The 27,997-nt window shown below is 43.2% G+C and overlaps 1 protein-coding gene across 10 annotated transcripts in view; it reads left to right on the forward strand.

Annotated features, from left to right (window-relative positions):
- ZMYND8 (zinc finger MYND-type containing 8) overlaps nt 1–27,997 on the forward strand; it is a 142,855-nt gene that overhangs the window by 104,271 nt on the left and 10,587 nt on the right. For all 10 annotated transcript variants that reach the window (XM_082600594.1, XM_082600600.1, XM_082600601.1 and 7 more), the window contains 3 exons: nt 23,536–23,616; nt 25,440–25,518; nt 27,666–27,905. In XM_082600594.1, coding sequence (XP_082456720.1) covers nt 23,536–23,616; nt 25,440–25,518; nt 27,666–27,905 — 400 coding nt within the window. The remainder of the gene's footprint in view (nt 1–23,535; nt 23,617–25,439; nt 25,519–27,665; nt 27,906–27,997) is intronic.

The following is a 27,997-nucleotide window of genomic DNA, read 5'->3' on the forward strand; positions in this document are numbered from 1 at the left end:
CTAGCTATCTACCTTAGTTTGGTAGTGTATATATGTCCATGCCGCTCTTTCGCTTTGTCACAGCTTACCCTTCCCCCTCCCCGTATCCTCAAGTCCATTCTCTAGTAGGTCTGTGTCTTTATTCCTGTCTTACCCCTATGTTCTTTTTTTTTTTTTTTTTTTTTTTTTTTTTTTTGCGGTACGCGGGCCTCTCACTGCTGTGGCCTCTCCCGTTGTGGAGCACAGGCTCCGGACGCACAGGCTCAGCAGCCATGGCTCACGGGCCCAGCTGCTCCGCGGCATATGGGATCCTCCCGGACCGGGGCACGAACCCGCATCCCCTGCATCGGCAGGCGGACTCTCAACCACTGCGCCACCAGGGAGGCCCCCCCTATGTTCTTCATGACAGTTTTTTCCTTAAATTCCATATATATGTGTCAGCATACAGTATTTGTCTTTCTCTTTCTGACTTACTTCACTCTGTATGACAGACTCTAGGTCCATCCACCTCATTACAAATAGCTCAATTTCGTTTCTTTTTATGGCTGAGTAATATTCCATTGTATATATGTGCCACATCTTCTTTATCCATTCATCCGATGATGGACACTTAGGTTGTTTCCATCTCCGGGCTATTGTAAATAGGGCTGCTATGAACATTTTGGTACATGACTCCTTTTGAATTATGGTTTTCTCAGGGTATATGCCCAGTAGTGGGATTGCTGGGTCATATGGTAGTTCTATTTGTAGTTTTTTAAGGAACCTCCATACCGTTCTCCATAGCGGCTGTACCAATTCACATTCCCACCAGCAGTGCAAGAGTGTTCCCTTTTATCCACACCCTCTCCAGCATTTATTGTTTCTAGATTTTTTGATGATGGCCATTCTGACTGGTGTGAGATGATATCTCATTGTAGTTTTGATTTGCATTTCTCTAATGAGTAAAGATGTTGAGCATCCTTTCATGTGTTTGTTGGCAGTCTGTATATCTTCTGTGGAGAAATGTCTATTTAGGTCTTCTGCCCATTTTTGGATTGGGTTGTTTGTTTTTTTGTTATTGAGCTGCACGAGCTGCTTATAAATTTTGGAGATTAATCCTTTGTCAGTTGCTTCATTTGCAAATATTTTCTCCCATTCTGAGGGTTGACTTTTGGTCTTGTTTATGGTTTCCTTTGCTGTGCAAAAGCTTTTAAGTTTCATTAGGTCCCATGTGTTTATTTTTGTCTTTATTTCCATTTCTCTAGGAGGTGGGTCAAAAAGGATCTTGCTGTGATTTATGTCATACAGTGTTCTGCCTATGTTTTCCTCTAAGAGTTTGATAGTGTCCGGCCTTACATTTAGGTCTTTAATCCATTTTGAGCTTATTTTTGTGTATGGTGTTAGGGAGTGATCTAATCTCATACTTTTACATGTCCCTGTCCAGTTTTCCCAGCACCACTTATTGAAGAGACTGTCCTTTCTCCACTGTACATTCCTGCCTCTTTTATCAAAGATAAGGTGACCATATGTGCGTGGGTTTATCTCTGGGCTTTTTGTCCTGTTCCATTGATCTATCTTTCTGTTTTTGTGCCAGTACCATACTGTCTTGATTACTGTAGCTTTGTAGTATAGTCTGAAGTCAGGGAGCCTGATTCCTCCAGCTCCATTTTTTGTTCTCAAGATTGCTTTGGCTATTCAGGGTCTTTTGTGTTTCCATACAAATTGTGAAATATTTTGTTCTAGCTCTGTGAAAAATGCCAGTGGTAGTTTGATAGGGATTGCATTGAATCTGTAGATTGCTTTGGGTAGTAGAGTCATTTTCACAATGTTGATTCTTCCAATCCAAGAACATGGTACATCTCTCCATCTATTTGAATCATCTTTAATTTCTTTCATCAGTGTCTTATAATTTTCTGCATACAGGTCTTTTGTCTCCTTAGGTAGGTTTATTCCTAGATATTTTATTCTTTTTGTTGCAATGGTAAATGGGAGTGTTTCCTTGATTTCACTTTCAGATTTTTCATCATTAGTATATAGGAATGCCAGAGATTTCTGTGCATTAATTTTGTATCCTGCTACTTTACCAGATTCATTGATTAGCTCTAGTAGTTTTCTGGTAGCATCTTTAGGATTCTCTATGTATAGTATCATGTCATCTGCAAACAGTGACAGCTTTACTTCTTCTTTTCCGATTTGGATTCCTTTTATTTCCTTTTCTTCTCTGATTGCTGTGGCTAAAACTTCCAAAACTATGTTGAATAAGAGTGGTGAGAGTGGGCAATCTTGTCTTGTTCCTGATCTTAGTGGAAATGGTTTCAGTTTTTCACCACTGAGGACGATGCTGACTGTGGGTTTGTCATATATGGCCTTTATTATGTTGAGGAAAGTTCCCTCTATGCCTACTTTCTGCAGGGTTTTTATCATAAACGGGTGTTGAATTTTGTCGAAAGCTTTCTCTGCATCTATTGAGATTATCATATGGTTTTTCTCCTTCAATTTGTTTATATGGTGTATCACATTGATTGATTCGTGTATATTGAAGAATCCTTGCATTCCTGGAATAAACCCCACTTGATCATGGTGTATGATCCTTTTAATGTGCTGTTGGATTCTGTTTGCTAGTATTTTGTTGAGGATTTTTGCATCTATGTTCATCAGTGATATTGGCCTGTAGTTTTCTTTCTTTGTGACATCCTTGTCTGGTTTTGGTATCAAGGTGATGGTGGCCTCATAGAATGAGTTTGGGAGTGTTCCTCCCTCTGCTATATTTTGGAAGAGTTTGAGAAGGATAGGTGTTAGGTCTTCTCTAAATGCTTGACAGAATTCGCCTGTGAAGCCATCTGTTCCTGGGCTTTTGTTTATTGGAAGATTTTTTATCACAGTTTCAATTTCAGTGCTTGTGATTGGTCTGTTCATATTTTCTATTTCTTCCTGATTCAGTCTTGGCAGGTTGTGCATTTCTAAGACTTTGTCCATTTCTTCCAGGTTGTCCGTTTTATTGGCATAGAGTTGCTTGTAGTAATCTCTGATGATCTTTTGAATTTCTGCAGTGTCAGTTGTTCCTTCTCCTTTTTCATTTCTAATTCTATTGATTTGAGTCTTCTCCCTTTTTTTCTTGATGAGTCTGGCTAATGGTTTATCAATTTTGTTTATCTTCTCAAAGAACCAGCTTTTAGTTTTATTGATCTTTGCTATTGTTTCCTTCATTTCTTTTTCATTTATTTCTGATCTGATCTTTATGATTTCTTTCCTTCTGCTAACTTTGGGATGTTTTTGTTCTTCTTTCTCTAATTGCTTTAGGTGCAAGGTTAGGTTGTTTATTCGAGATGTTTCCTGTTTCTTAAGGTAGGATTGTATTGCCATAAACTTCCCTCTTAGAACTGCTTTTGCTGCATCCCATAGGTTTTGGGTCGTCGTGTCCCCATTGTCATTTGTTTCTAGGTATTTTTTAATTTCCTTTTTGATTTCTTCAGTGATCACTTCATTATTAAGTAGTGTATTGTTTAGCCTCCATGTGTTTGTACTTTTTACAGGTCTTTTCCTGTAATTGATATCTAGTCTCATAGCATTGTGGTCAGAAAAGATACTTGATACAATTTCAATTTTCTTAAATTTACCAAGGCTTGATTTGTGACCCAAGATATGATCTATCCTGGAGAATGTTCCATGAGCACTTGAGAAAAATGTATATTCTGTTGTTTTTGGATGGAATGTCCTATAAATATCAATTAAGTCCATCTGGTCTAATGTATCATTTAAAGCTTGTGTTTCCTTATTTATTTTCATTTTGGATGATCTGTCCATTGGTGAAAGTGGGGTGTTAAAGTCCCCTACTATGATTGTGTTACTGTCGATTTCTCCTTTTATGGCTGTTAGTATTTGCCTTATGTATTGAGGTGCTCCTATGTTGGGTGCATAAATATTTACAATCGTTATATCTTCTTCTTGATCATTATGTAGTGTCCTTCTTTGTCTCTTCTAGTAGTCTTTATTTTAAAGTCTATTTTGTCTGATATGAGAATTGCTACTCCAGCTTTCTTTTGGTTTCCATTTGCATGGAATATCTTTTTCCATTCCCTTACTTTCAGTCTGTATGTGTCTCTAGGTCTGAAGTGGGTCTCTTGTAAACAGCATATATATGGGTCTTGTTTTTGTATCCATTCAGCCAATCTGTGTCTTTTGGTGGGAGCATTTAGTCCATTTACATTTAAGGTAATTATCGATATGTATGTTCCTATTCCCATTTTCTTAATTGTTTTGGGTTCGTTATTGTAGGTCTTTTCCTTCTGTTGTGTTTCTTGCCTAGAGAAGTTCCTTTAGCATTTGTTGTAAAGCTGGTTTGGTGGTGCTGAACTCTCTCAGCTTTTGCTTGTCTGTAAACGTTTTAATTTCTCCATCAAATCTGAATGAGATCCTTGCTGGGTAGAGTAATCTTGGTTGCAGGTTTTTCTCCTTCATCACTTTAATTATGTCCTGCCACTCCCTTCTGGCTTGTAGAGTTTCTGCTGAGAGATCAGCTGTTATCCTGATGGGGATTCCCTTGTGTGTTATTTGTTGTTTTTGCCTTGCTGCTTTTAATATGATTTCTTTGTGTTTAATTTTTGACAGTTTGATTAATATGTGTCTTGGCGTATTTCTCCTTGGATTTATTCTGTATGGGACTCTCTGTGCCTCCTGGACTTGATTAACTATTTCCTTTCCCATATTAGGGAAGTTTTCAACTATAATCTCTTCAAATATTTTCTCAGTCCCTTTCTTTTTCTCTTCTTCTTCTGGAACCCCTATAATTCGAATGTTGGTGCGTTTAATGTTGTCCCAGAGGTCTCTGAGACTGTCCTCTGTTCTTTTCATTCTTTTTTCTTTATTTTGCTCTGCAGCAGTTATTTCCACTATTTTATCTTCCACCTCACTTATCCGTTCTTCTGCCTCAGTTATTCTGCTATTGATCCCATCTAGAGTATTTTTTATTTCATGTATTGTGTTTTTAATCGTTGCTTGATTCATCTTTAGTTCTTCTAGGTCCTTGTTAACTGTTTCTTGCATTTTGTCTATTCTATTTCCAAGATTTTGGATCTGGGAAATAGAATCTTGGATCATCTTTACCATCATTATTCTGAATTCTTTTTCAGGTAGACTGCCTATTACCTCTTCATTTGTTAGATCTGGTGGGTTTTTATCTTGCTCCTTCTCCTGCTGTGTGTTTTTCTGTCTTCTCATGTTGCTTATGTTACTGTGTTTGGGGTCTCCTTTTTGCAGGCTGCAGGTTCGTAGTTCCCGTTGTTTTTGGTGTCTGTCCCCAGTGGCTAAGGTTGGTTTAGTGGGCTGTGTAGGCTTCCTGGCGGAGGGGACTAGTGCCTGTGTTCTGGTGGATGAGGCTGGATCTTGTCTTTCTGGTGGGCAGGTCCACGTCTGGTGGTGTGTTTTGAGGTGTCTGCGGACTTTTTATGATTTTAGGCCACCTCTCTGCTAATGGGTGGCGTTGTGTTCCTGTCTTGCTAGTTGTTTGGCATAGGGTGTCCAGCACTGTAGCTTGCTGGTCGTTGAGTGAAGCTGGGTGCTGGTGTTGAGATGGAGATCTCTGGAAGATTTTTGCCGTTTGATATTATGTGGAGCTGGGAGGTCTCTTGTGGACCAGTGTCCTGAAGTTGGCTCTCCCACCTCAGAGGCACAGCACTGACTCCTGGCTCCTCAATTTGGGATGATGTGTTGTGTATTCATGTATTCCACAGATGCAGGGTACATCAAGTTGATCGTGGAGCTTTAATCCGCTGCTTCTGAGGCTGCTGGGAGAGGTTTCCCTTTCTCTTCTTTGTTCTCACAGCTCCTGGGTCTCAGCTTTGGATTTGGCCCCGCCTCTGCGTGTAGGTCGCCGGAGGGCGTCTGTTCTTCGCTCAGACAGGACAGGGTTAAAGGAGCAGCCTCTTCGGGGACTCTGGCTCACTCAGGCCGGGCGGGAGGGAGGGGCACGGAGTGCAGGGCGAGTCTGTGGCGGCAGAGGCCGGTGTGACGTTGGACCAGCCCGAGGCGCGCCGTGCGTTCTCCCAGGGAAGCCGCCCCTGGATCCCGGGACCCCGGCAGTGGCGGGCTGCACAGGCTCCCGGAAGGGCGGTGTGGACAGTGACCTGCGCTCGCACACAGGCTTCTTGGCGGCAGCAGCAGCAGTCCCAGCGTCCCACGCCCGTCACTGGGCTCCGCGCTTTCAGCCGCGACTTGCGCCCGTCTGTGGAGCTCCTTTAAGCAGCGCTCTTAATCCCCTCTCCTCGCGCACCAGGAAACCAAGAGGGAAGAAAAAGTCTCTTGCCTCTTCGGCAGCTCCAGAGTTTTCCCGGACTCCCTCCCGGCTAGCTGTGGCACATTAGCCCCCTTCAGGCTGAGTTCTCGCCGCCAGCCCCAGTCCTCTCCCTGCGCTCTGACCGAAGCCCGAGCCTCAGCTTCCAGCGCCGCGCGCCCCGGCGGGCGAGCAGACAAGCCTCTCGGGCTGGTGAGTGCCGCTCGGCACCGCTCCTCTGTGCGGGAATCTCTCCGCTTTGCCCTACCCAGGTATGTGGGGAGTTTCTTGCCTTTTGGGAGGTCTGGGGTCTTCTGCCAGCGTTCAGTAGGTGTTCTGTAGGAGTTGTTCCACGTGTAGCTGTATTTCTGGTGTATCCGTGGGGAGGAAGGTGATCTCCGCGTCTTACTCTTCCGCCATCTTACCCGGAAGTCTCCTGTATTTTTAATATTGAGCTGCATGAGCTGTTTATATATTTTGGAGATTAATCCCTTGTCCGTTGATTCATTTGCAAATATTTTCTCCCATTCTGAGGGTTGTCTTTTCATCTTTTTTTCTTTTTCTTAAGCCAATCCCCCACATTGTTGTTTTTTTCTGCTTTATAACAAATTTAATCAGTTATACATATACATATGTTCCCATATCCCCTCCTTTTTGCGTCTCCCTCCCACCCTCCCTATCCCACCCCCCCAGGCGGTCACAAAGCACCGAGCTGATCTCCCTGTGCTATGCGGCTGCTTCCCACTAGCTATCTACCTTAGTTTGGTAGTGTATATATGTCCATGCCGCTCTTTCGCTTTGTCACAGCTTACCCTTCCCCCTCCCCGTATCCTCAAGTCCATTCTCTAGTAGGTCTGTGTCTTTATTCCTGTTTTACCCCTATGTTCTTCATGACAGTTTTTTCCTTAAATTCCATATATATGTGTCAGCATACAGTATTTGTCTTTCTCTTTCTGACTTACTTCACTCTGTATGACAGACTCTAGGTCCATCCACCTCATTACAAATAGCTCAATTTCGTTTCTTTTTATGGCTGAGTAATATTCCATTGTATATATGTGCCACATCTTCTTTATCCATTCATCCGATGATGGACACTTAGGTTGTTTCCATCTCCGGGCTATTGTAAATAGGGCTGCTATGAACATTTTGGTACATGTCTCTTTCTGAATTATGGTTTTCTCAGGCTATATGCCCAGTAGTGGGATTGCTGGGTCATATGGTAGTTCTATTTGTAGTTTTTTAAGGAACCTCCATACCGTTCTCCATAGCGGCTGTACCAATTCACATTCCCACCAGCAGTGCAAGAGTGTTCCCTTTTATCCACACCCTCTCCAGCATTTATTGTTTCTAGATTTTTTGATGATGGCCATTCTGACTGGTGTGAGATGATATCTCATTGTAGTTTTGATTTGCATTTCTCTAATGAGTAAAGATGTTGAGCATCCTTTCATGTGTTTGTTGGCAGTCTGTATATCTTCTGTGGAGAAATGTCTATTTAGGTCTTCTGCCCATTTTTGGATTGGGTTGTTTGTTTTTTTGTTATTGAGCTGCACGAGCTGCTTATAAATTTTGGAGATTAATCCTTTGTCAGTTGCTTCATTTGCAAATATTTTCTCCCATTCTGAGGGTTGACTTTTGGTCTTGTTTATGGTTTCCTTTGCTGTGCAAAAGCTTTTAAGTTTCATTAGGTCCCATGTGTTTATTTTTGTCTTTATTTCCATTTCTCTAGGAGGTGGGTCAAAAAGGATCTTGCTGTGATTTATGTCATACAGTGTTCTGCCTATGTTTTCCTCTAAGAGTTTGATAGTGTCCGGCCTTACATTTAGGTCTTTAATCCATTTTGAGCTTATTTTTGTGTATGGTGTTAGGGAGTGATCTAATCTCATACTTTTACATGTCCCTGTCCAGTTTTCCCAGCACCACTTATTGAAGAGACTGTCCTTTCTCCACTGTACATTCCTGCCTCTTTTATCAAAGATAAGGTGACCATATGTGCGTGGGTTTATCTCTGGGCTTTTTGTCCTGTTCCATTGATCTATCTTTCTGTTTTTGTGCCAGTACCATACTGTCTTGATTACTGTAGCTTTGTAGTATAGTCTGAAGTCAGGGAGCCTGATTCCTCCAGCTCCATTTTTTGTTCTCAAGATTGCTTTGGCTATTCAGGGTCTTTTGTGTTTCCATACAAATTGTGAAATATTTTGTTCTAGCTCTGTGAAAAATGCCAGTGGTAGTTTGATAGGGATTGCATTGAATCTGTAGATTGCTTTGGGTAGTAGAGTCATTTTCACAATGTTGATTCTTCCAATCCAAGAACATGGTACATCTCTCCATCTATTTGAATCATCTTTAATTTCTTTCATCAGTGTCTTATAATTTTCTGCATACAGGTCTTTTGTCTCCTTAGGTAGGTTTATTCCTAGATATTTTATTCTTTTTGTTGCAATGGTAAATGGGAGTGTTTCCTTGATTTCACTTTCAGATTTTTCATCATTAGTATATAGGAATGCCAGAGATTTCTGTGCATTAATTTTGTATCCTGCTACTTTACCAGATTCATTGATTAGCTCTAGTAGTTTTCTGGTAGCATCTTTAGGATTCTCTATGTATAGTATCATGTCATCTGCAAACAGTGACAGCTTTACTTCTTCTTTTCCGATTTGGATTCCTTTTATTTCCTTTTCTTCTCTGATTGCTGTGGCTAAAACTTCCAAAACTATGTTGAATAAGAGTGGTGAGAGTGGGCAATCTTGTCTTGTTCCTGATCTTAGTGGAAATGGTTTCAGTTTTTCACCACTGAGGACGATGCTGACTGTGGGTTTGTCATATATGGCCTTTATTATGTTGAGGAAAGTTCCCTCTATGCCTACTTTCTGCAGGGTTTTTATCATAAACGGGTGTTGAATTTTGTCGAAAGCTTTCTCTGCATCTATTGAGATTATCATATGGTTTTTCTCCTTCAATTTGTTTATATGGTGTATCACATTGATTGATTCGTGTATATTGAAGAATCCTTGCATTCCTGGAATAAACCCCACTTGATCATGGTGTATGATCCTTTTAATGTGCTGTTGGATTCTGTTTGCTAGTATTTTGTTGAGGATTTTTGCATCTATGTTCATCAGTGATATTGGCCTGTAGTTTTCTTTCTTTGTGACATCCTTGTCTGGTTTTGGTATCAAGGTGATGGTGGCCTCATAGAATGAGTTTGGGAGTGTTCCTCCCTCTGCTATATTTTGGAAGAGTTTGAGAAGGATAGGTGTTAGGTCTTCTCTAAATGCTTGACAGAATTCGCCTGTGAAGCCATCTGTTCCTGGGCTTTTGTTTATTGGAAGATTTTTTATCACAGTTTCAATTTCAGTGCTTGTGATTGGTCTGTTCATATTTTCTATTTCTTCCTGATTCAGTCTTGGCAGGTTGTGCATTTCTAAGACTTTGTCCATTTCTTCCAGGTTGTCCGTTTTATTGGCATAGAGTTGCTTGTAGTAATCTCTGATGATCTTTTGAATTTCTGCAGTGTCAGTTGTTCCTTCTCCTTTTTCATTTCTAATTCTATTGATTTGAGTCTTCTCCCTTTTTTTCTTGATGAGTCTGGCTAATGGTTTATCAATTTTGTTTATCTTCTCAAAGAACCAGCTTTTAGTTTTATTGATCTTTGCTATTGTTTCCTTCATTTCTTTTTCATTTATTTCTGATCTGATCTTTATGATTTCTTTCCTTCTGCTAACTTTGGGATGTTTTTGTTCTTCTTTCTCTAATTGCTTTAGGTGCAAGGTTAGGTTGTTTATTCGAGATGTTTCCTGTTTCTTAAGGTAGGATTGTATTGCCATAAACTTCCCTCTTAGAACTGCTTTTGCTGCATCCCATAGGTTTTGGGTCGTCGTGTCCCCATTGTCATTTGTTTCTAGGTATTTTTTAATTTCCTTTTTGATTTCTTCAGTGATCACTTCATTATTAAGTAGTGTATTGTTTAGCCTCCATGTGTTTGTACTTTTTACAGGTCTTTTCCTGTAATTGATATCTAGTCTCATAGCATTGTGGTCAGAAAAGATACTTGATACAATTTCAATTTTCTTAAATTTACCAAGGCTTGATTTGTGACCCAAGATATGATCTATCCTGGAGAATGTTCCATGAGCACTTGAGAAAAATGTATATTCTGTTGTTTTTGGATGGAATGTCCTATAAATATCAATTAAGTCCATCTGGTCTAATGTATCATTTAAAGCTTGTGTTTCCTTATTTATTTTCATTTTGGATGATCTGTCCATTGGTGAAAGTGGGGTGTTAAAGTCCCCTACTATGATTGTGTTACTGTCGATTTCTCCTTTTATGGCTGTTAGTATTTGCCTTATGTATTGAGGTGCTCCTATGTTGGGTGCATAAATATTTACAATCGTTATATCTTCTTCTTGATCATTATGTAGTGTCCTTCTTTGTCTCTTCTAGTAGTCTTTATTTTAAAGTCTATTTTGTCTGATATGAGAATTGCTACTCCAGCTTTCTTTTGGTTTCCATTTGCATGGAATATCTTTTTCCATTCCCTTACTTTCAGTCTGTATGTGTCTCTAGGTCTGAAGTGGGTCTCTTGTAAACAGCATATATATGGGTCTTGTTTTTGTATCCATTCAGCCAATCTGTGTCTTTTGGTGGGAGCATTTAGTCCATTTACATTTAAGGTAATTATCGATATGTATGTTCCTATTCCCATTTTCTTAATTGTTTTGGGTTCGTTATTGTAGGTCTTTTCCTTCTGTTGTGTTTCTTGCCTAGAGAAGTTCCTTTAGCATTTGTTGTAAAGCTGGTTTGGTGGTGCTGAACTCTCTCAGCTTTTGCTTGTCTGTAAACGTTTTAATTTCTCCATCAAATCTGAATGAGATCCTTGCTGGGTAGAGTAATCTTGGTTGCAGGTTTTTCTCCTTCATCACTTTAATTATGTCCTGCCACTCCCTTCTGGCTTGTAGAGTTTCTGCTGAGAGATCAGCTGTTATCCTGATGGGGATTCCCTTGTGTGTTATTTGTTGTTTTTGCCTTGCTGCTTTTAATATGATTTCTTTGTGTTTAATTTTTGACAGTTTGATTAATATGTGTCTTGGCGTATTTCTCCTTGGATTTATTCTGTATGGGACTCTCTGTGCCTCCTGGACTTGATTAACTATTTCCTTTCCCATATTAGGGAAGTTTTCAACTATAATCTCTTCAAATATTTTCTCAGTCCCTTTCTTTTTCTCTTCTTCTTCTGGAACCCCTATAATTCGAATGTTGGTGCGTTTAATGTTGTCCCAGAGGTCTCTGAGACTGTCCTCTGTTCTTTTCATTCTTTTTTCTTTATTTTGCTCTGCAGCAGTTATTTCCACTATTTTATCTTCCACCTCACTTATCCGTTCTTCTGCCTCAGTTATTCTGCTATTGATCCCATCTAGAGTATTTTTTATTTCATGTATTGTGTTTTTAATCGTTGCTTGATTCATCTTTAGTTCTTCTAGGTCCTTGTTAACTGTTTCTTGCATTTTGTCTATTCTATTTCCAAGATTTTGGATCTGGGAAATAGAATCTTGGATCATCTTTACCATCATTATTCTGAATTCTTTTTCAGGTAGACTGCCTATTACCTCTTCATTTGTTAGATCTGGTGGGTTTTTATCTTGCTCCTTCTCCTGCTGTGTGTTTTTCTGTCTTCTCATGTTGCTTATGTTACTGTGTTTGGGGTCTCCTTTTTGCAGGCTGCAGGTTCGTAGTTCCCGTTGTTTTTGGTGTCTGTCCCCAGTGGCTAAGGTTGGTTTAGTGGGCTGTGTAGGCTTCCTGGCGGAGGGGACTAGTGCCTGTGTTCTGGTGGATGAGGCTGGATCTTGTCTTTCTGGTGGGCAGGTCCACGTCTGGTGGTGTGTTTTGAGGTGTCTGCGGACTTTTTATGATTTTAGGCCACCTCTCTGCTAATGGGTGGCGTTGTGTTCCTGTCTTGCTAGTTGTTTGGCATAGGGTGTCCAGCACTGTAGCTTGCTGGTCGTTGAGTGAAGCTGGGTGCTGGTGTTGAGATGGAGATCTCTGGAAGATTTTTGCCGTTTGATATTATGTGGAGCTGGGAGGTCTCTTGTGGACCAGTGTCCTGAAGTTGGCTCTCCCACCTCAGAGGCACAGCACTGACTCCTGGCTCCTCAATTTGGGATGATGTGTTGTGTATTCATGTATTCCACAGATGCAGGGTACATCAAGTTGATCGTGGAGCTTTAATCCGCTGCTTCTGAGGCTGCTGGGAGAGGTTTCCCTTTCTCTTCTTTGTTCTCACAGCTCCTGGGTCTCAGCTTTGGATTTGGCCCCGCCTCTGCGTGTAGGTCGCCGGAGGGCGTCTGTTCTTCGCTCAGACAGGACAGGGTTAAAGGAGCAGCCTCTTCGGGGACTCTGGCTCACTCAGGCCGGGCGGGAGGGAGGGGCACGGAGTGCAGGGCGAGTCTGTGGCGGCAGAGGCCGGTGTGACGTTGGACCAGCCCGAGGCGCGCCGTGCGTTCTCCCAGGGAAGCCGCCCCTGGATCCCGGGACCCCGGCAGTGGCGGGCTGCACAGGCTCCCGGAAGGGCGGTGTGGACAGTGACCTGCGCTCGCACACAGGCTTCTTGGCGGCAGCAGCAGCAGTCCCAGCGTCCCACGCCCGTCACTGGGCTCCGCGCTTTCAGCCGCGACTTGCGCCCGTCTGTGGAGCTCCTTTAAGCAGCGCTCTTAATCCCCTCTCCTCGCGCACCAGGAAACCAAGAGGGAAGAAAAAGTCTCTTGCCTCTTCGGCAGCTCCAGAGTTTTCCCGGACTCCCTCCCGGCTAGCTGTGGCACATTAGCCCCCTTCAGGCTGAGTTCTCGCCGCCAGCCCCAGTCCTCTCCCTGCGCTCTGACCGAAGCCCGAGCCTCAGCTTCCAGCGCCGCGCGCCCCGGCGGGCGAGCAGACAAGCCTCTCGGGCTGGTGAGTGCCGCTCGGCACCGCTCCTCTGTGCGGGAATCTCTCCGCTTTGCCCTACCCAGGTATGTGGGGAGTTTCTTGCCTTTTGGGAGGTCTGGGGTCTTCTGCCAGCGTTCAGTAGGTGTTCTGTAGGAGTTGTTCCACGTGTAGCTGTATTTCTGGTGTATCCGTGGGGAGGAAGGTGATCTCCGCGTCTTACTCTTCCGCCATCTTACCCGGAAGTCTCCTGTATTTTTAATATTGAGCTGCATGAGCTGTTTATATATTTTGGAGATTAATCCCTTGTCCGTTGATTCATTTGCAAATATTTTCTCCCATTCTGAGGGTTGTCTTTTCATCTTTTTTTCTTTTTCTTAAGCCAATCCCCCACATTGTTGTTTTTTTCTGCTTTATAACAAATTTAATCAGTTATACATATACATATGTTCCCATATCCCCTCCTTTTTGCGTCTCCCTCCCACCCTCCCTATCCCACCCCCCCAGGCGGTCACAAAGCACCGAGCTGATCTCCCTGTGCTATGCGGCTGCTTCCCACTAGCTATCTACCTTAGTTTGGTAGTGTATATATGTCCATGCCGCTCTTTCGCTTTGTCACAGCTTACCCTTCCCCCTCCCCGTATCCTCAAGTCCATTCTCTAGTAGGTCTGTGTCTTTATTCCTGTTTTACCCCTATGTTCTTCATGACAGTTTTTTCCTTAAATTCCATATATATGTGTCAGCATACAGTATTTGTCTTTCTCTTTCTGACTTACTTCACTCTGTATGACAGACTCTAGGTCCATCCACCTCATTACAAATAGCTCAATTTCGTTTCTTTTTATGGCTGAGTAATATTCCATTGTATATATGTGCCACATCTTCTTTATCCATTCATCCGATGATGGACACTTAGGTTGTTTCCATCTCCGGGCTATTGTAAATAGGGCTGCTATGAACATTTTGGTACATGACTCCTTTTGAATTATGGTTTTCTCAGGGTATATGCCCAGTAGTGGGATTGCTGGGTCATATGGTAGTTCTATTTGTAGTTTTTTAAGGAACCTCCATACCGTTCTCCATAGCGGCTGTACCAATTCACATTCCCACCAGCAGTGCAAGAGTGTTCCCTTTTATCCACACCCTCTCCAGCATTTATTGTTTCTAGATTTTTTGATGATGGCCATTCTGACTGGTGTGAGATGATATCTCATTGTAGTTTTGATTTGCATTTCTCTAATGAGTAAAGATGTTGAGCATCCTTTCATGTGTTTGTTGGCAGTCTGTATATCTTCTGTGGAGAAATGTCTATTTAGGTCTTCTGCCCATTTTTGGATTGGGTTGTTTGTTTTTTTGTTATTGAGCTGCACGAGCTGCTTATAAATTTTGGAGATTAATCCTTTGTCAGTTGCTTCATTTGCAAATATTTTCTCCCATTCTGAGGGTTGACTTTTGGTCTTGTTTATGGTTTCCTTTGCTGTGCAAAAGCTTTTAAGTTTCATTAGGTCCCATGTGTTTATTTTTGTCTTTATTTCCATTACTCTAGGAGGTGGATCAAAAAATATCTTGCTGTGATTTATGTGAAAGAGTGTTCTTCCTATGTTTTCCTCTAAGAGCTTTATAGTGTCCAGTCTTACGTTTAGGTCTCTAATCCATTTTGAGTTTATTTTTGTGTATGGTGTTAGGGAGTGCTCTAATTTCATTCTTTTACATGTAGCTGTCCAGTTTTTCCAGCACCACTTATTGAAGAGACTGTCTTTTCTCCATTGTATATCCTTGCCTCCTTTGTCTTAGATTAGTTGATCATAGGTGTGGGGGTTTATCTCTGGGCTTTCTGTCCTGTTGCATTGATCTATGTCTCTGTTTTTGTACCAGTACCATACTGTCTTGAAAACTGTAGCTTTGTAGTATAGTCTGAAGTCAGGGAGTCTGATTCCCCCAGTTCCGTTTTTTTCCCTCAAGGCCGCTTTGGCTATGTGGGGGTCTTCTGTGTCTCCATACAAATTTTAAGATTTTTTTGTTCTAGTTCTGTAAAAAATGCCATTGGTAATTTGATAGGGATTGCATGGAATCTGTAGATTGCTTTGTGTAGTATAGTCATTTTCACAATATTGATTCTTCCAATCCAAGAACATGGTGTATCTCTCCATCTATTTGTATCATCTTTAATTTCTTTCATCAGTGTCTTATAGTGTTCTGCACTTTTGTCTTTTGTCTCCCTAGGTAGGTTTATTCCTAGATATTTTATTCTTTTTGTTGCAGTGGTAAATGGGAGTGTTTCCTTAATTTCTCGTACAGGTTTTTCATCATTAGTGTTTAGGAAAGCAAGAGATTTCTGTGCATGAATTTTGTATCCTGCAAATTTACCAAATTCATTGATTAGCTCTAGTCGTTTTCTGGTGGCATCTTTAGGATTGTCTATGTATAGTATCATGTCATCTGCAAACAGTGACAGTTTTACTTCTTCTTTTCAAATTTGTATTCCTTTTATTTCTTTTTCTTCTCTGATTGCCGTGGCTAGGACTTCCAAAACTATGTTGAATAATAGTGGCGAGAGTGGACATCCTTGTCTTGTTCCTGATCTTAGAGGAAATGCTTTCAGTTTTTCACCTTTGAGAATGATGTTTGCTATGGGTTTGTCGTATATGGCCTTTATTATGTTGAAGTAGTTTCCCTCTATGCCCACTTTCTGGAGAGTTTTTATCATAAATGGGTGTTGAATTTTGTCCAAAGCTTTCCTGCATCTATTGAGATGATCATATGGTTTTTATTCTCCAGTTTGTTAATATGGTGTATCACATTGATTGATTTGTGTATATTGAAGAATCCTTGCATCCCTGGGTTAACTCCCACTTGATCATGGTGTATGATCCTTTTAATGTGTTGTTGGATTCTGTTTGCTAGTATTTTGTTGAGGATTTTTGCATCTGTATTCATCAGTGATATTGGTCTGTAATTTTCTTTTTTTGTAGTATCTTTGTCTGGTTTTGGTGTCAGGGTGATGGTGGCCTCATAGAATGAGTTTGGGAGTGTTCCTTCCTCTGCAGTTTTTTGGAAGAGTTTGAGAAGGATGGGTGTTAGCTCTTCTCTAAATGCTTGATAGAATTCGCCTGTGAAGGCATCTGGTCCTGGACTTTTGTTTGTTGGAATATTTTTAATTACAGTTTCAATTACAGTACTTGTAATTGCTCGGTTCATATATTCTATTTCTACCTGGTTCAGTCTTGGAAGGTTATACCTGTGTAAGAATTTGTCCGTTTCTTCCAGGTTGTCCATTTTATCGGCATAGAGTTGCTTGTAGTAGTCTCTTAGGATGCTTTGTATTTCTGCGGTGTCTGTTGTAACTTTTCCTTTTTCACTTCTAATTTTATTGATTTGAGTCCTCTCCTTTTTCTTGATCAGTCTGTTTAATGGTTTTTTTATCAATTTTGTTTATCTTCTCAAAGAACCAGCTTTTCATTTTATTGATCTTTGCTATTGTTTCCTTTGTTTCTATTTCATTTATTTCTGCTCTTATCTTCATGATTTCTTTCCTTCTTCTAACTTTGGGTTTTGTTTGTTCTTCTTTCTCTAGTTCCTTTAGGTGTAAGGTTAGATTGTTTATTTGAGATTTTTCTTTTTTCTTGAGGTAGGCTTGTATTGCCATAAACTTCCCTCTTAGAACTGCTGTTGCTGCGTCCCATAGATTTTGGTTCGTTGTGTTTTCATTGTCATTTGTCTCTAGGTATTTTTTCATTTCCTCTTTGATTTCTTCAGTAATCTCTTGGTTATTTGGTAATGTATTGTTTAGCCTCCATGTGTTTGTGTTTTTTACGTTTTTTTCCCTGTAATTGATTTGTAATCTCATAGCGTTGCGGTCAGAAAAGATGCTTGATATGATTTAAACTCTCTTAAATTTACTGAGGATTGATTTGTGACCCAAGATGTGATATGTCCTGGAGAATGTTCCATGTGCACTTGATAAGAAGGTGTCATCTGCTGTTTTTGAATGGAATGTCCTCTAAATATCAATTAAATCTATATGGTCTGTTGTGTCATTTAAAGCTTGTGTTTCCTTAGTAATTTTCTGTTTGGATGATGTGTCCATTGGTGTAAGTGAGGTGTTAAAGTTCCCCACTATTATTCTGTTACTGTCGATTTCCTCTTTTATAGCTGTTAGCAGTTGCCTTATGTATTGAGGTGCTCCTATGTTGGGTGCATATATATTTATAATTGTTATATCTTCTTCTTGGATTGATCCTGTGATCATTATGTAGTGTCCTTCCTTGTTTCTTGTAACATTCTTTATTTTAAAGTTTGTTTTATCTGATATGAGTATTGCTACTCCAGCTTTCTTTTGATTTCCATTTGCATGGAGTATCTTTTTCCATCTCCTCACTTTCAGTCTGTTTGTGTCCCTAGGTCTGAAGTGGGTCTCTTGTAGACAGCATATATATGGGTCTTGTTTTTGTACCCATTCTGCAAGCCTGTGTCTTTTGGTGGGAGCATTTAATCCATTCATGTTTAAGGTAATTATCGATGTGTATGTTCCTATTTCATTTTCTTAATTGTTTTGGGTATGTTTTTGTAGGTCCTTTTCTTCTCTTGTGTTTCCCACTTAGAGAAGTTCCTTTAGCATTTGCTGTAGAGCTGGTTTGGTGGTGCTGAATTCTCTTAGCTTTTGCTTGTCTGTAAAGCTTTTGATTTCTCCATCAAATCTGAATGAGATCCTTGCTGGGTAGAGTAATCTTTGTTGTAGGTTCTTCCCTTTCATCACTTTAAGTATATCATGCCACTCCCTTCTGGCTTGTAGAGTTTCTGCTGAGAAATCAGCTGTTAACCTTATGGGAGTTCCCTTGTATGTTATTTGTCATTTTTCCCTTGCTGCTTTCAATAATTTTTCTCTGTCTTTAATTTTTGCCAATTTGATTACTATGTCTCAGTGTGTTTCTCCTTGGGTATATCCTGTATAGGACTCTCTGTGCTTCCTGGACCTGGGTGGCTGTTTCCTTTCCCATGTTAGGGAAGTTTTCGACTGTAATCTCTTCACATATTTTCTCGGGTCCTTTCTTCTGCAACCTGTATAATGTGAATGTTGTTACATTTAATGTTGTCCCAGAGGTCTCTTAGGCTGTCTTCATTTCTTTTCATTCTTTCTTCTTTATTCTGTTACACAGCAATGAATTCCACCGTTCTGTCTTGTGGGTCACTTATCCGTTCTTCTGCCTCAGTTATTCTGCTACTGATTCCTTCTAGTGTATTTTTCATTTCAGTTATTGTATTGTTCATCTCTGTTTGTTTGTTCTTTAATTTTTCTAGGTCTTTGTTAAACATTTCCTGCATCTTCTCGATCTTTGCCTCCGTTCTTTTTCCGAGGTCCTGGATCATCTTCGCTATCCTTATTCTGAATTCTTTTTCTGGAAGGTTGCCTATTTGCACTTTGTTTGGTTGTTTTTCTGTGGTTTTATCTTGTTCCTTCATCTGGTACATAGCCCTCTGCCTTTTCATCTTGTCTATCTTTCTGTGAATGTGGCTTTTGTTCCACAGGCTGCAGGGTTGTAGTTCTTCTTGCTTCTGCTGTCTGCCTTCTGGTGGATGAGGCTATCTAAGAAGCTTGTGCAAGGTTCCTGATGGGAGGAACTGGTGGTGGGTAGAGCTGGCTGTTGCTCTGGTGGGCAGAGCTCAGTAAATCTTTAATCCACTTGTCTGCTGATGGGTGGGGTGGGTTCCCTCCCTGTTGGTTGTTTGACCTGAGGCGACCCAGCACTGGAGTCTACCTGGGCTCTTTGATGGGGCTAATGGTGGAGTCTAGGAGGGCTCATGCCAAGGAGTACTTCCCAGAACTTCTGCTGCCAATGTCCTTGTCCTCACAGTGAGACACAGCCACCCCCTTCCTCTGGAGGAGACTCTCCAGCACCAGCAGGTAGGTCTGGTTCAGTCTCCTATGGGGTCACTGCTCCTTCCTGTGGGTCCCGATGCGCACACTACTTTGTGTGTGCCCTCCAAGACTGGAGTCGCTGTTTCCCCCTGTCCTGTCGAAGTCCTGCAATCAAATCCCACTAGCTTTCAAAGTCTGATTCTCTAGGAATTCCTCCTCCCGTTGCCGGACCCCCAGGTTGGGAAGCCTGACGTGGGGCTCAGAACCTTCACTCCAGTGGGTGGAGTTCTGTGGTATAAGCATTCTCCAGTTTGTGAGTCACCCACCCAGCAGTTATGGGATATGATTTTATTGTGATTGCACCCCTCCTACCGTCTCACTTTGGCTTCTCCTTTGTCTTTGGATGTGGGGTATCTGCTTTGGTGAGTTCCAGTGTTTTCCTATCTTCAGTAACTCTTAATAGTAGCTAATGACAATAATCTAAGCGTATTTAGTAAATTACTAAGTAGGCAATAATAATACTTCACTCTTTAGTAATGAGTAAATTACTAATTAGTTACCAGTGGGTAAACTATTCAAATTGATAGAATGGGTGACAAGAGTTGAGGATAGTTGTTTCTAGACTTCTTGAAGTCTCATGATAGGAGTTGCTTTATTATTGAGTGTGAAAGGTAGAATCTTTTTTTTTTAGTTCTAGATGGCGAGAGTGGTATATATAATTTTCTACTCCTGAATTTCTGTTGGTCATTTTTTAAATTCTATCTAGGTGTATTATCTGTTGCTACATAACACATCACTACAAAACTTAGCAACTTAAAACCACACACATTTATCTCACAGTTTCTGTGGGTGTTGAGTCCAGGCTTGGCTGGGCTGGGTCCCCTGCTTCAGGACCTCTGCAGGCTGCCTCCAAGGTGTCTGCTAGGGTTGGGATTTCATCTGAAGATGTGACTGGGGAAGGATCCACTTCCAAGCTCACTTAGGTGGTTGTGGGCAGGATTCACTCCCTTGAGGGCTCTTGGACTGGGGGCCTCAGTTCCTGGCTGGCCGTTGGCTGGAGTCTGCCCTCAGTCCCTTTCCCTGTGGCCTGCCCAGCATGGCAGCTTGCTTCATGACAACCAGGGGTAGTGAAAGCTTTCTAGCAAGATGGAAGTCACAGTCTTATGTAGGTGATCACAGAAGTGACAGACTATTACCTCTGCCATATTCCGTGGGTTAGAAGCAGGTCACTGGGCCAGCCCATGCTTGGAGGGGATTACAACAGGGCACAAAGCCCAGAGGGCTGAGGTCACGGGGAGCCTTCTCAGAGTGTCTGTCACACTAGGTAGGATGATACTAGCAGTAGCCAGTGTCTGCATGGCATTTATTCTGGCCCAGACACTGTCCCAAGCACGTGTTATGTATTACTTACTCAATCTTCGTGACAGATTGGTGAGGCAGGTACTGTTAGCACACCTATTTTATAGATGAGAACACTGAGACCTGGCAAGGTCACACAGCTTGTCCAGGGTCACATAATCAGTGAGTGTCCAAGCTGGCATTGGATGGTAGCCGCCAGGATCTAGTGAGTGTGCTCTTAACCTGGCTTTGAGCTGACTTGTGAATTCACACCAAGCCTGCTGAGCACAGCTGTCCAGCGTCCACAAATTGATTGTTCTTACATGTGGCTTTTTCAAGCAACTCTGCTTCTTGGGGGTAGCTTTGTCTCTTATTTAGTATTTCTGCCCCCTTTTGAATAAAACACAAGAATTTTTATAGAGTCCCCAAGTTTCAGGACAGGAAGAATTCAAGTATTAGTTACTTGTTGCCATCCTCAAAGTTTTTGTCTTACCTGTTCATCACCTTGAACTAGTATTGACTTAGTATTTTTATTTAAATTGACTTAACTAGTTGAAATAAAATTAAGTCTAACCTCACCAGATCCTGTTCTTTGTCAAGGCTTGAAGCTTAAGTCCATCTTCCTTTTGTTAAAAAGAGAGATTATGATGAAAGTGTTCAAGACATAATGGCACCAAACGGATCCTTTCTTCCTAATGTGACCTGTTGTAGGATTGCAAGAAAATTGAAACGGGGTAATTTTTAAAATTACTGATTTAAGAAAATGTCTGGTATTGCCCAAATGGCTTCTTGTTCTGCTTGTAATTGATTTGACTTTTTGTATCACCTTCCATTGATTTGGTCCAAGTTGTCTATTTACAGAAGAGAAAACTGAGGCTGCTTTGTGGCTCTGGCTAGTGGTTTGCACCAAACCAGTGTTCTTAGCTCCTGCAGCCACTTCTTTCTGTTCCATCCCCTGCTGTTGCCCCCTGCACTCTTAGAGCAAAATTGAAGAATGAACTTTTTGACAGACGTTTTCTTTGCAGCTAAGAAAATGAACACAGTGACATAGTTTTGTAGCTGATGAACTTTCTTGTGTCTGAGGTGACCCAGAGTTGAAGACCCAGATTTGTGTGTTTTGGCAGAAGGGCTCTTTGTTGGCTTCTTTGCTATATTTGGAAGTTAGAATGAAGATCCGTCCGCAAATTCATGATTTCTTTAAAATGGAATGTAACTATGGCATTAGTAAAGTATTGAATTTCATCCACTTTCTGAAGTTTTCTTGTAAAGCAATTTTGTTTTAATATTTTAAATGGATGTGGGTAAGGAGGCCCATACAGAGTGACTGACCATAAAGCACAGTGTTTTTTGTTTTTCGTTTTTGTGGTACATGGGCCTCTCACTGTTGTGGCCTCTCCTGTTACGGAGCACAGACTCCAGACGCGCAGGCTCAGCGGCCATGGCTCACGGGCCCAGCCGCTCCGCGGCATGTGGGATCTTCCCGGACCGGGGCACGAACCCGTGTCCCCTGCGTCGGCAGGCGGACTCTCAACCACTGCGCCACCAGGGAAGCCCAAGCAGAAAGTGTTGTTGCTGGCAGTGTCCCCCTGTGGCACCTGCAACAAGCTGGGGGCGGAAATCTCAACAGATACTTTGTTCATTTTCCTCCCATTTTGGGGTGAATTGGGGGTTACTCTTTTGGGGGTTGGGAGCAGTTTTGCAATTACATGTTCACGTGAATTAATTTTTCTGTGAAAATGAGACAAACGGGTGTTTCTTTAGGAACCACACTGAATTGTGGTTCAGTACCTGCCCACTCCTCAGCAGGTACTAAACCACAGTCTTCTTGTGGTTTTCTCATTTAATCCTTGTGCATACCCTACAAGGGGGGGCGGCACTGTTATTATCCTTGTTTTGTACATGAGGAAACCGAGGCTCAGAGTTGTGGATGGGAAGATGTAATGGTGGGAACAGATCTCGGGCATCAGATGCGAAGGTGCTGTTTTTCCTGCCTTTTTACTGAATTGGAAGAAACTGCAAAGCACAGGGGGTCCTCGGCAGCGGCCAGGAAAGATCTGAGACCTAGTTTCGTCTCCTGTCCCCTCCTCTTCCTCCTGTGATGTGGGAGGTCAGTGGCCAAATGGGAGATAGAAGAGAAACCCACCCTGCAAACACATTCCGTCAGCAGCCACCTGGGTGCCTGCTGTGTGGACGTGAGCTGTTGCCACAGACTTGCTGATGCCTTCAGGGGTCAAATAGTTAAAGAAAAGGAAGATGGAAGAAACACACTGGAAAGGCAGTGCATGCCCCGACCAAAAGCATTAAAATAGCAAACCAGCTAGATCTACACAGTGGACCATATTATTCATCCCTAAATAGGAATATGGCACAGACAAATCTTGCAAACTTTCTGCTAAGTCGAAGGCAGTCACAAAGGACCAAATATTATGTGAGTCCATGTATATGGAATGATCTAGATTCGATCTAGAGACAAGAAAGCAGATTTGTGGTTATCAGAGGCTGCGGGGGGTCATGGGGTTATTGGGGGGTGAAGGCTCACAGGGAGCAGAGTTTCTTTCTGGGGTGATGAAGAGGTTCTGAAATTGATTGTGGTCATGGATGTACAACCCCAAATGGACTAAAAGCCGTTAAATTGTACATAGTAAATGGGTGAATTGTATGGTATATGAATATCTCAGTAAAATGATAGTTTTTTAAAGGAGAAACAATTTTAAAAAACCAACAGCAGCAAAACAATCTCTCCCTCGAGCCCACTGTGCTGGCCAAACCATCTTGGGGCCAAATTCAGCCTCCCCACTTTAACCTGTGGCTATAACTTAGCTTTGTGGCTATGAACTACTCCTGTGATGTGGGACAGGGAACTTGTGGGTGATTCCTACCCTGCCTGGTTCATACCAGGCTCTCAACCTTGGCGCTAGGGACATGTGGGGCTGGATAACTTTGTGGCAGGGGCTGTCCTGAGCATGGTAGGGTGTTCTGAGCGTCCCTAGATTCCACCTCCTCGATGCCATCAGCACCCCTCTCCCCCTCCCCCGCCAGCCATGACAACCAAAAATGCTAAGTGTCCCAGGATGGACAAAATCACCCCCAGCAGAGAAACCACTGCTTTATGCAGATATATTTTAGATGTATGTCATCTAGAAAAAGCCTCAGGGAAGGGATCACCTGAATCATTTCTGTTTTTATCTTTCAGATGATGGATGCAATAAAAGGCACAATGACGGAAATATATAACGACCTTTCTAAAAACACTACTGGAAGCACAATAGCCGAGGTCAGAGATGACACATTCATTCCCTATTTGCTAAGAGTGTTTTATGGGCTGCTGTAGGGGCACCGTGAGGAAGCTTCTCTGGAAATCCCTCTCGGGTCCCATCTCTGGTCACCAGGCTCGCTCTGCTGATGGGGGTTGGTGGTGAGGGTATTTCTTCACTTTGCTAGGAAGCTGGTGCTCTGGAGACACACCCTGCTCTGTGCAGTCACTTCACTTCTGCTCAAACAGCCGAAACCAGCGCTTGAGTTGTTATTCCACTGGTGAGACTGGACAGTAGTGCTTTTGACCCCATGTAAAATTGTATCCTTCATCTTCTCCCAAAGTTTGGACTTTTTTATACAAGTGATCCTTGTTGTCCAGGAATGTGTATCCCCAGCCTCCTTAATTTAGGTGATTGCTTAGAGAAGAGCGTGGTTAAAACTTTGAAATGTCCACTTAGGAAGTGATCATTTATTTAAAAAAAAAAAAAAAAAAGCCTCCCTGAATTTCCCTCCTAGGCTAATTCCCTGCAAGCCAGATGCAAACAGGTCACCATGGGAAATGACAATGGCAGGACTTCTAGAGGTCATTGAAAGTCATGATGGAAAACTGGGGGGAGTCACATGCAGAGCCATTGACCTGTGAGGACCTGGCAGGGTGAGGCTGGCACCCAGACGAAGAGGAAAAAATCTCCAGGAAGGTGTCCCTATAGGCCTTCAACAGAGAACCGCATGAATGTAAAGGTTTCAGGGAGGTCCCAAGAGAAATGGTGAATCTCCTTGGGTATTTTTGCTGACGTGACCCTCTTTATGATTGTGTTGGGATGTCAAACAAGAAGGGGAAATGTCGTCTTAGAAAAACCTCCCCATCCTCACCCCCACCTGCTACCATACTTCATTCCTTTTTGTTCATTTTAACTGGCGTGGAGTTGAAAGTATGGATCCGTAATGTCTCACCTGAAACCTTGGGTCCAGATATGTGCCAGAATTTTCCAGATTGTAATGAGGTACTATGCAGCCCCCTCCCACAATTAGATACAATGTTTTCTGCAGTGAAACAGTACAGTTGTTCCCACTGTGTTTGATAAATCAGGATTTCTCAACTTGACGCTACTGACTTTGGTGCCAGATGATTCACTGTGGTGAGGGCCGTCCTGTCCATCTGGGACATTTAGCAGCATCCCTGGCCTCTACCCCCCGGATGCCAGAAACAAGCTATAATGTCTCCAGGCACTGCAGTGTCATGGAAGGAGGGAGGGGGGCAAAAATCATCCCGGTTGAGAACCATTGTGATTATTCAGCACTGTCAACAGCCTTGTATCAGTTCACATTGGGTTTACATTTTCCTTCCTCCAAATGAATTTGGCCCCAGATTTACTCCTACCCCCCAAAATACCCTATGGTTTCCAGAAATGTTAAGCTTTGGACTTTCAAGAGAATGATCATGCACCCCCCCTGCCCAAAATCTTAGGTAAGAGATACAGTAAAGCTTGTTTTTATTTGTTTGTTTCATTTTTTAGACCAAAATCCTCATCAGACCTACGACATACTATTTATTATGAAAACCTGGTCTTCTTTTCTTACTTTAAGTGGCTTTTCCTGGAGCATTTCTTGGAAAAGACAGCCAACTCATTTTTGGCTTTTTGAAGCAGAAGTTCTCCCGAATTTGGGTTAACCCACTGGCGCCCACCTCTCTTACTGCAGCTGTGGGGAGGCCAGCACGGGCTGCCCTCTCTTTGCCTCAGCACACGACATTAACCCTGTAATGAGAGCTGCAGCTTCCGAGCCCTGTTGGTAAAAGGCACCCGGATGCACTTTGTAAAACGTCTTTCTCTCTCCTTACAGATTCGCAGGCTGAGGATTGAGATAGAGAAGCTCCAGTGGCTGCACCAGCAGGAGCTCTCGGAAATGAAACACAACTTGGGTAAGTCCTGCTGACTTGGTCTGCACTGTGGAAGGTTCTGGATGTGACCTTCTTGGCACTTCTGGCGTTCGACCCAGATGTGAATTGAATCAAAAGTAGGGCAGGGGGATGCACCGCTGGTGGGGAGACCACAGCACCCTGGAGAGTCTGACCTGGAGAAACCAGATATGAAGGCTGGAGCTGAAGGGAACCCTCCCTCCTTCCCTCTTTTCAAAATACCAACATCAGCAACAAAGTCATCACAACAGCCTTGGTAGCAGCTCCTGTTTATGAGCTCTGACTGTGTTCCAGCAACCAGCTGAAGTTTTCATGCATTAGCTAGTTCTCACAGAGACCCTTCTGATAAAAAGGGGTCTGTTATTTCCAGCAGAAACTGAGGCACAGACACGTGCAAAGTCACACAGGTGTAGTTCACGTCTGGGCGCTGTGGCTCCAGACTTTCCTCCTTGTAACCACTGGATTATAGATAAGATTGATGTTTTGCTTACCGCTCTGTGGGGATATTGTAAAAGGCTCTCCCCCCAAAGGCAGAGCAGTTTCTTTCAGACCCTTGAGTAGTATCCGCCTCAGAGTCAGAACGCTGGCAACCGGGAGGTTCTGTTAGGGCGGCAGACCCAGGGGTGCCCACCTGGTTGCAGGTGATACTTGTTTAAATCACGCAAACTCCAGTCCTTCGGAAGCCGACCAGGGAAGCCCCGCCCCCGCCCTGCCCCTTCCCTCGTTGCCAGGAGGGAAGTTTATTGGAATGTTGTCACTTCTTGCTGTTTTTCTTGTAGAGTCAAGGAATCTATTTTTATGCAGAATCGTTTCATTTAAAAATAATGGCCACACATTTGAAAAAATACATGTGGGCTGGACAGACCTTGTCATGGTTGGCAGGCGCCTAGTTGGAAATGTTGTGTCCGGATACAAGTGCTTTTTATCTTTACCAGGAGTTAATTTTCTTTATTGGTGGTTTTTTGGAGGGTGGTTTTTTTTAATTTCAGGAAGAGAATTTTAAGGAATCGAGGAACCATTTATTTTTCTTTTCTTCCAGTGTGCATGTTGCTCCCAGGTGTTGCACTTGTTGTCTGATGTAAAATTGAGAGAAATCTCAGTAGCGTGAGCAGTTTGATAGTTGTTTTGTTAGCCTAACGATCAGTCACGATGCCCTGTCTGGTAGATTAGAGCCACACACCAAGAAGACAGCATGTCCAAGTTGTAGCCCCAGCTCTGCCCTTATTTGCTCTGTGCCTCAGTTTCCTCATCTGTGAAAGGGGTATTATAGTAATGCTTACTTCATAGGATTAGTAGTATAAAAGGATTAAAGGAGTTCATGTTTATAAAGTGCTTACAACAGTGCCTACAGATAGTAGGTGCTATGTAAGTATTTGATAGAAGAAAAAGGCTTATACTGGGCTTCCCTGGTGGCGCAGTGGTTGAGAGTCCGCCTGCTGGTGCAGGGAACACGGGTTCGTGCCCCGGTCCAGGAGGATCCCACATGCCGCAGAGTGGCTGGGCCCGTGAGCCATGGCCGCTGAGCCTGCGCGTCCGGAGCCTGTGCTCCGCAACGGGAGAGGCCACAACAGTGAGAGGCCCACGTACAGCAAAAAAAAAAAAAAAAAAAAAAAAAGGCTTATACTAACGATAAAATTCAAAGTGAGTTTAGTGGACATTGTTTCAAGGATTTATTTGAGGGCTTCCTGCAGAATCCCCATGGGGACCCCTTATCTGCATCCTTGGCACTCACAAGCAGCTCTGTTGGTCAGCCTGATGGATGCCCATCTTACAGATGTAGACACTGGGGCTCGGGCAGGCTGGGTGACTCACCCAGGGGGTATCACACAGCCAGGGCATCTCCAAGCCAGGATCCACACCCGAGTCTCTTGGAATCCATGTTCTGACCTGGTGTGAATGACCCCACGGCCTGGGCGGGGGGATGGGTGATGAAGCTGGCATCCGCTCCTCTCCCCTCCCCCTCCTCCCCTCCCCTCCCCCTCCTCCCCTCCCCCTCCTCCCCTCCCCTCCCCTCCTCCCCTCCTCCCCTCCTCCCCTCCTCCCCTCCCCTCCTCCCCTCCCTCCCCTCCCCCTCCCCTCCCCCTCCCCTCCCTCCCCTCCCCCTCCCCTCCCCCTCCCCCTCCTCCCCTCCCCCTCCCCTCCCCTCACAGAGCTGACCATGGCTGAGATGCGGCAGAGCCTAGAGCAGGAGCGGGACCGGCTCATCGCCGAGGTGAAGAAGCAGCTGGAGCTGGAGAAGCAGCAGGCGGTGGACGAGACCAAGAAGAAGCAGTGGTGCGCCAACTGCAAGAAGGAGGCCATCTTCTACTGCTGCTGGAACACCAGCTACTGCGACTACCCCTGCCAGCAGGCCCACTGGCCTGAGCACATGAAGTCCTGCACCCAGTCAGGTAGGGCCCCGGGGGCGCCTCCTGGCCCAGGCTGCGGAGGGCGGGCTCTTGGCTCCCCCTGGACCACAGGGCCCTCGTCATGCTTGCTCACC

The sequence above is a fragment of the Mesoplodon mirus genome (assembly GCF_964341445.2).
Source record: "Mesoplodon mirus genome assembly, chromosome: 15".
In the NCBI taxonomy this organism is placed as follows: domain Eukaryota; kingdom Metazoa; phylum Chordata; class Mammalia; order Artiodactyla; family Ziphiidae; genus Mesoplodon; species Mesoplodon mirus.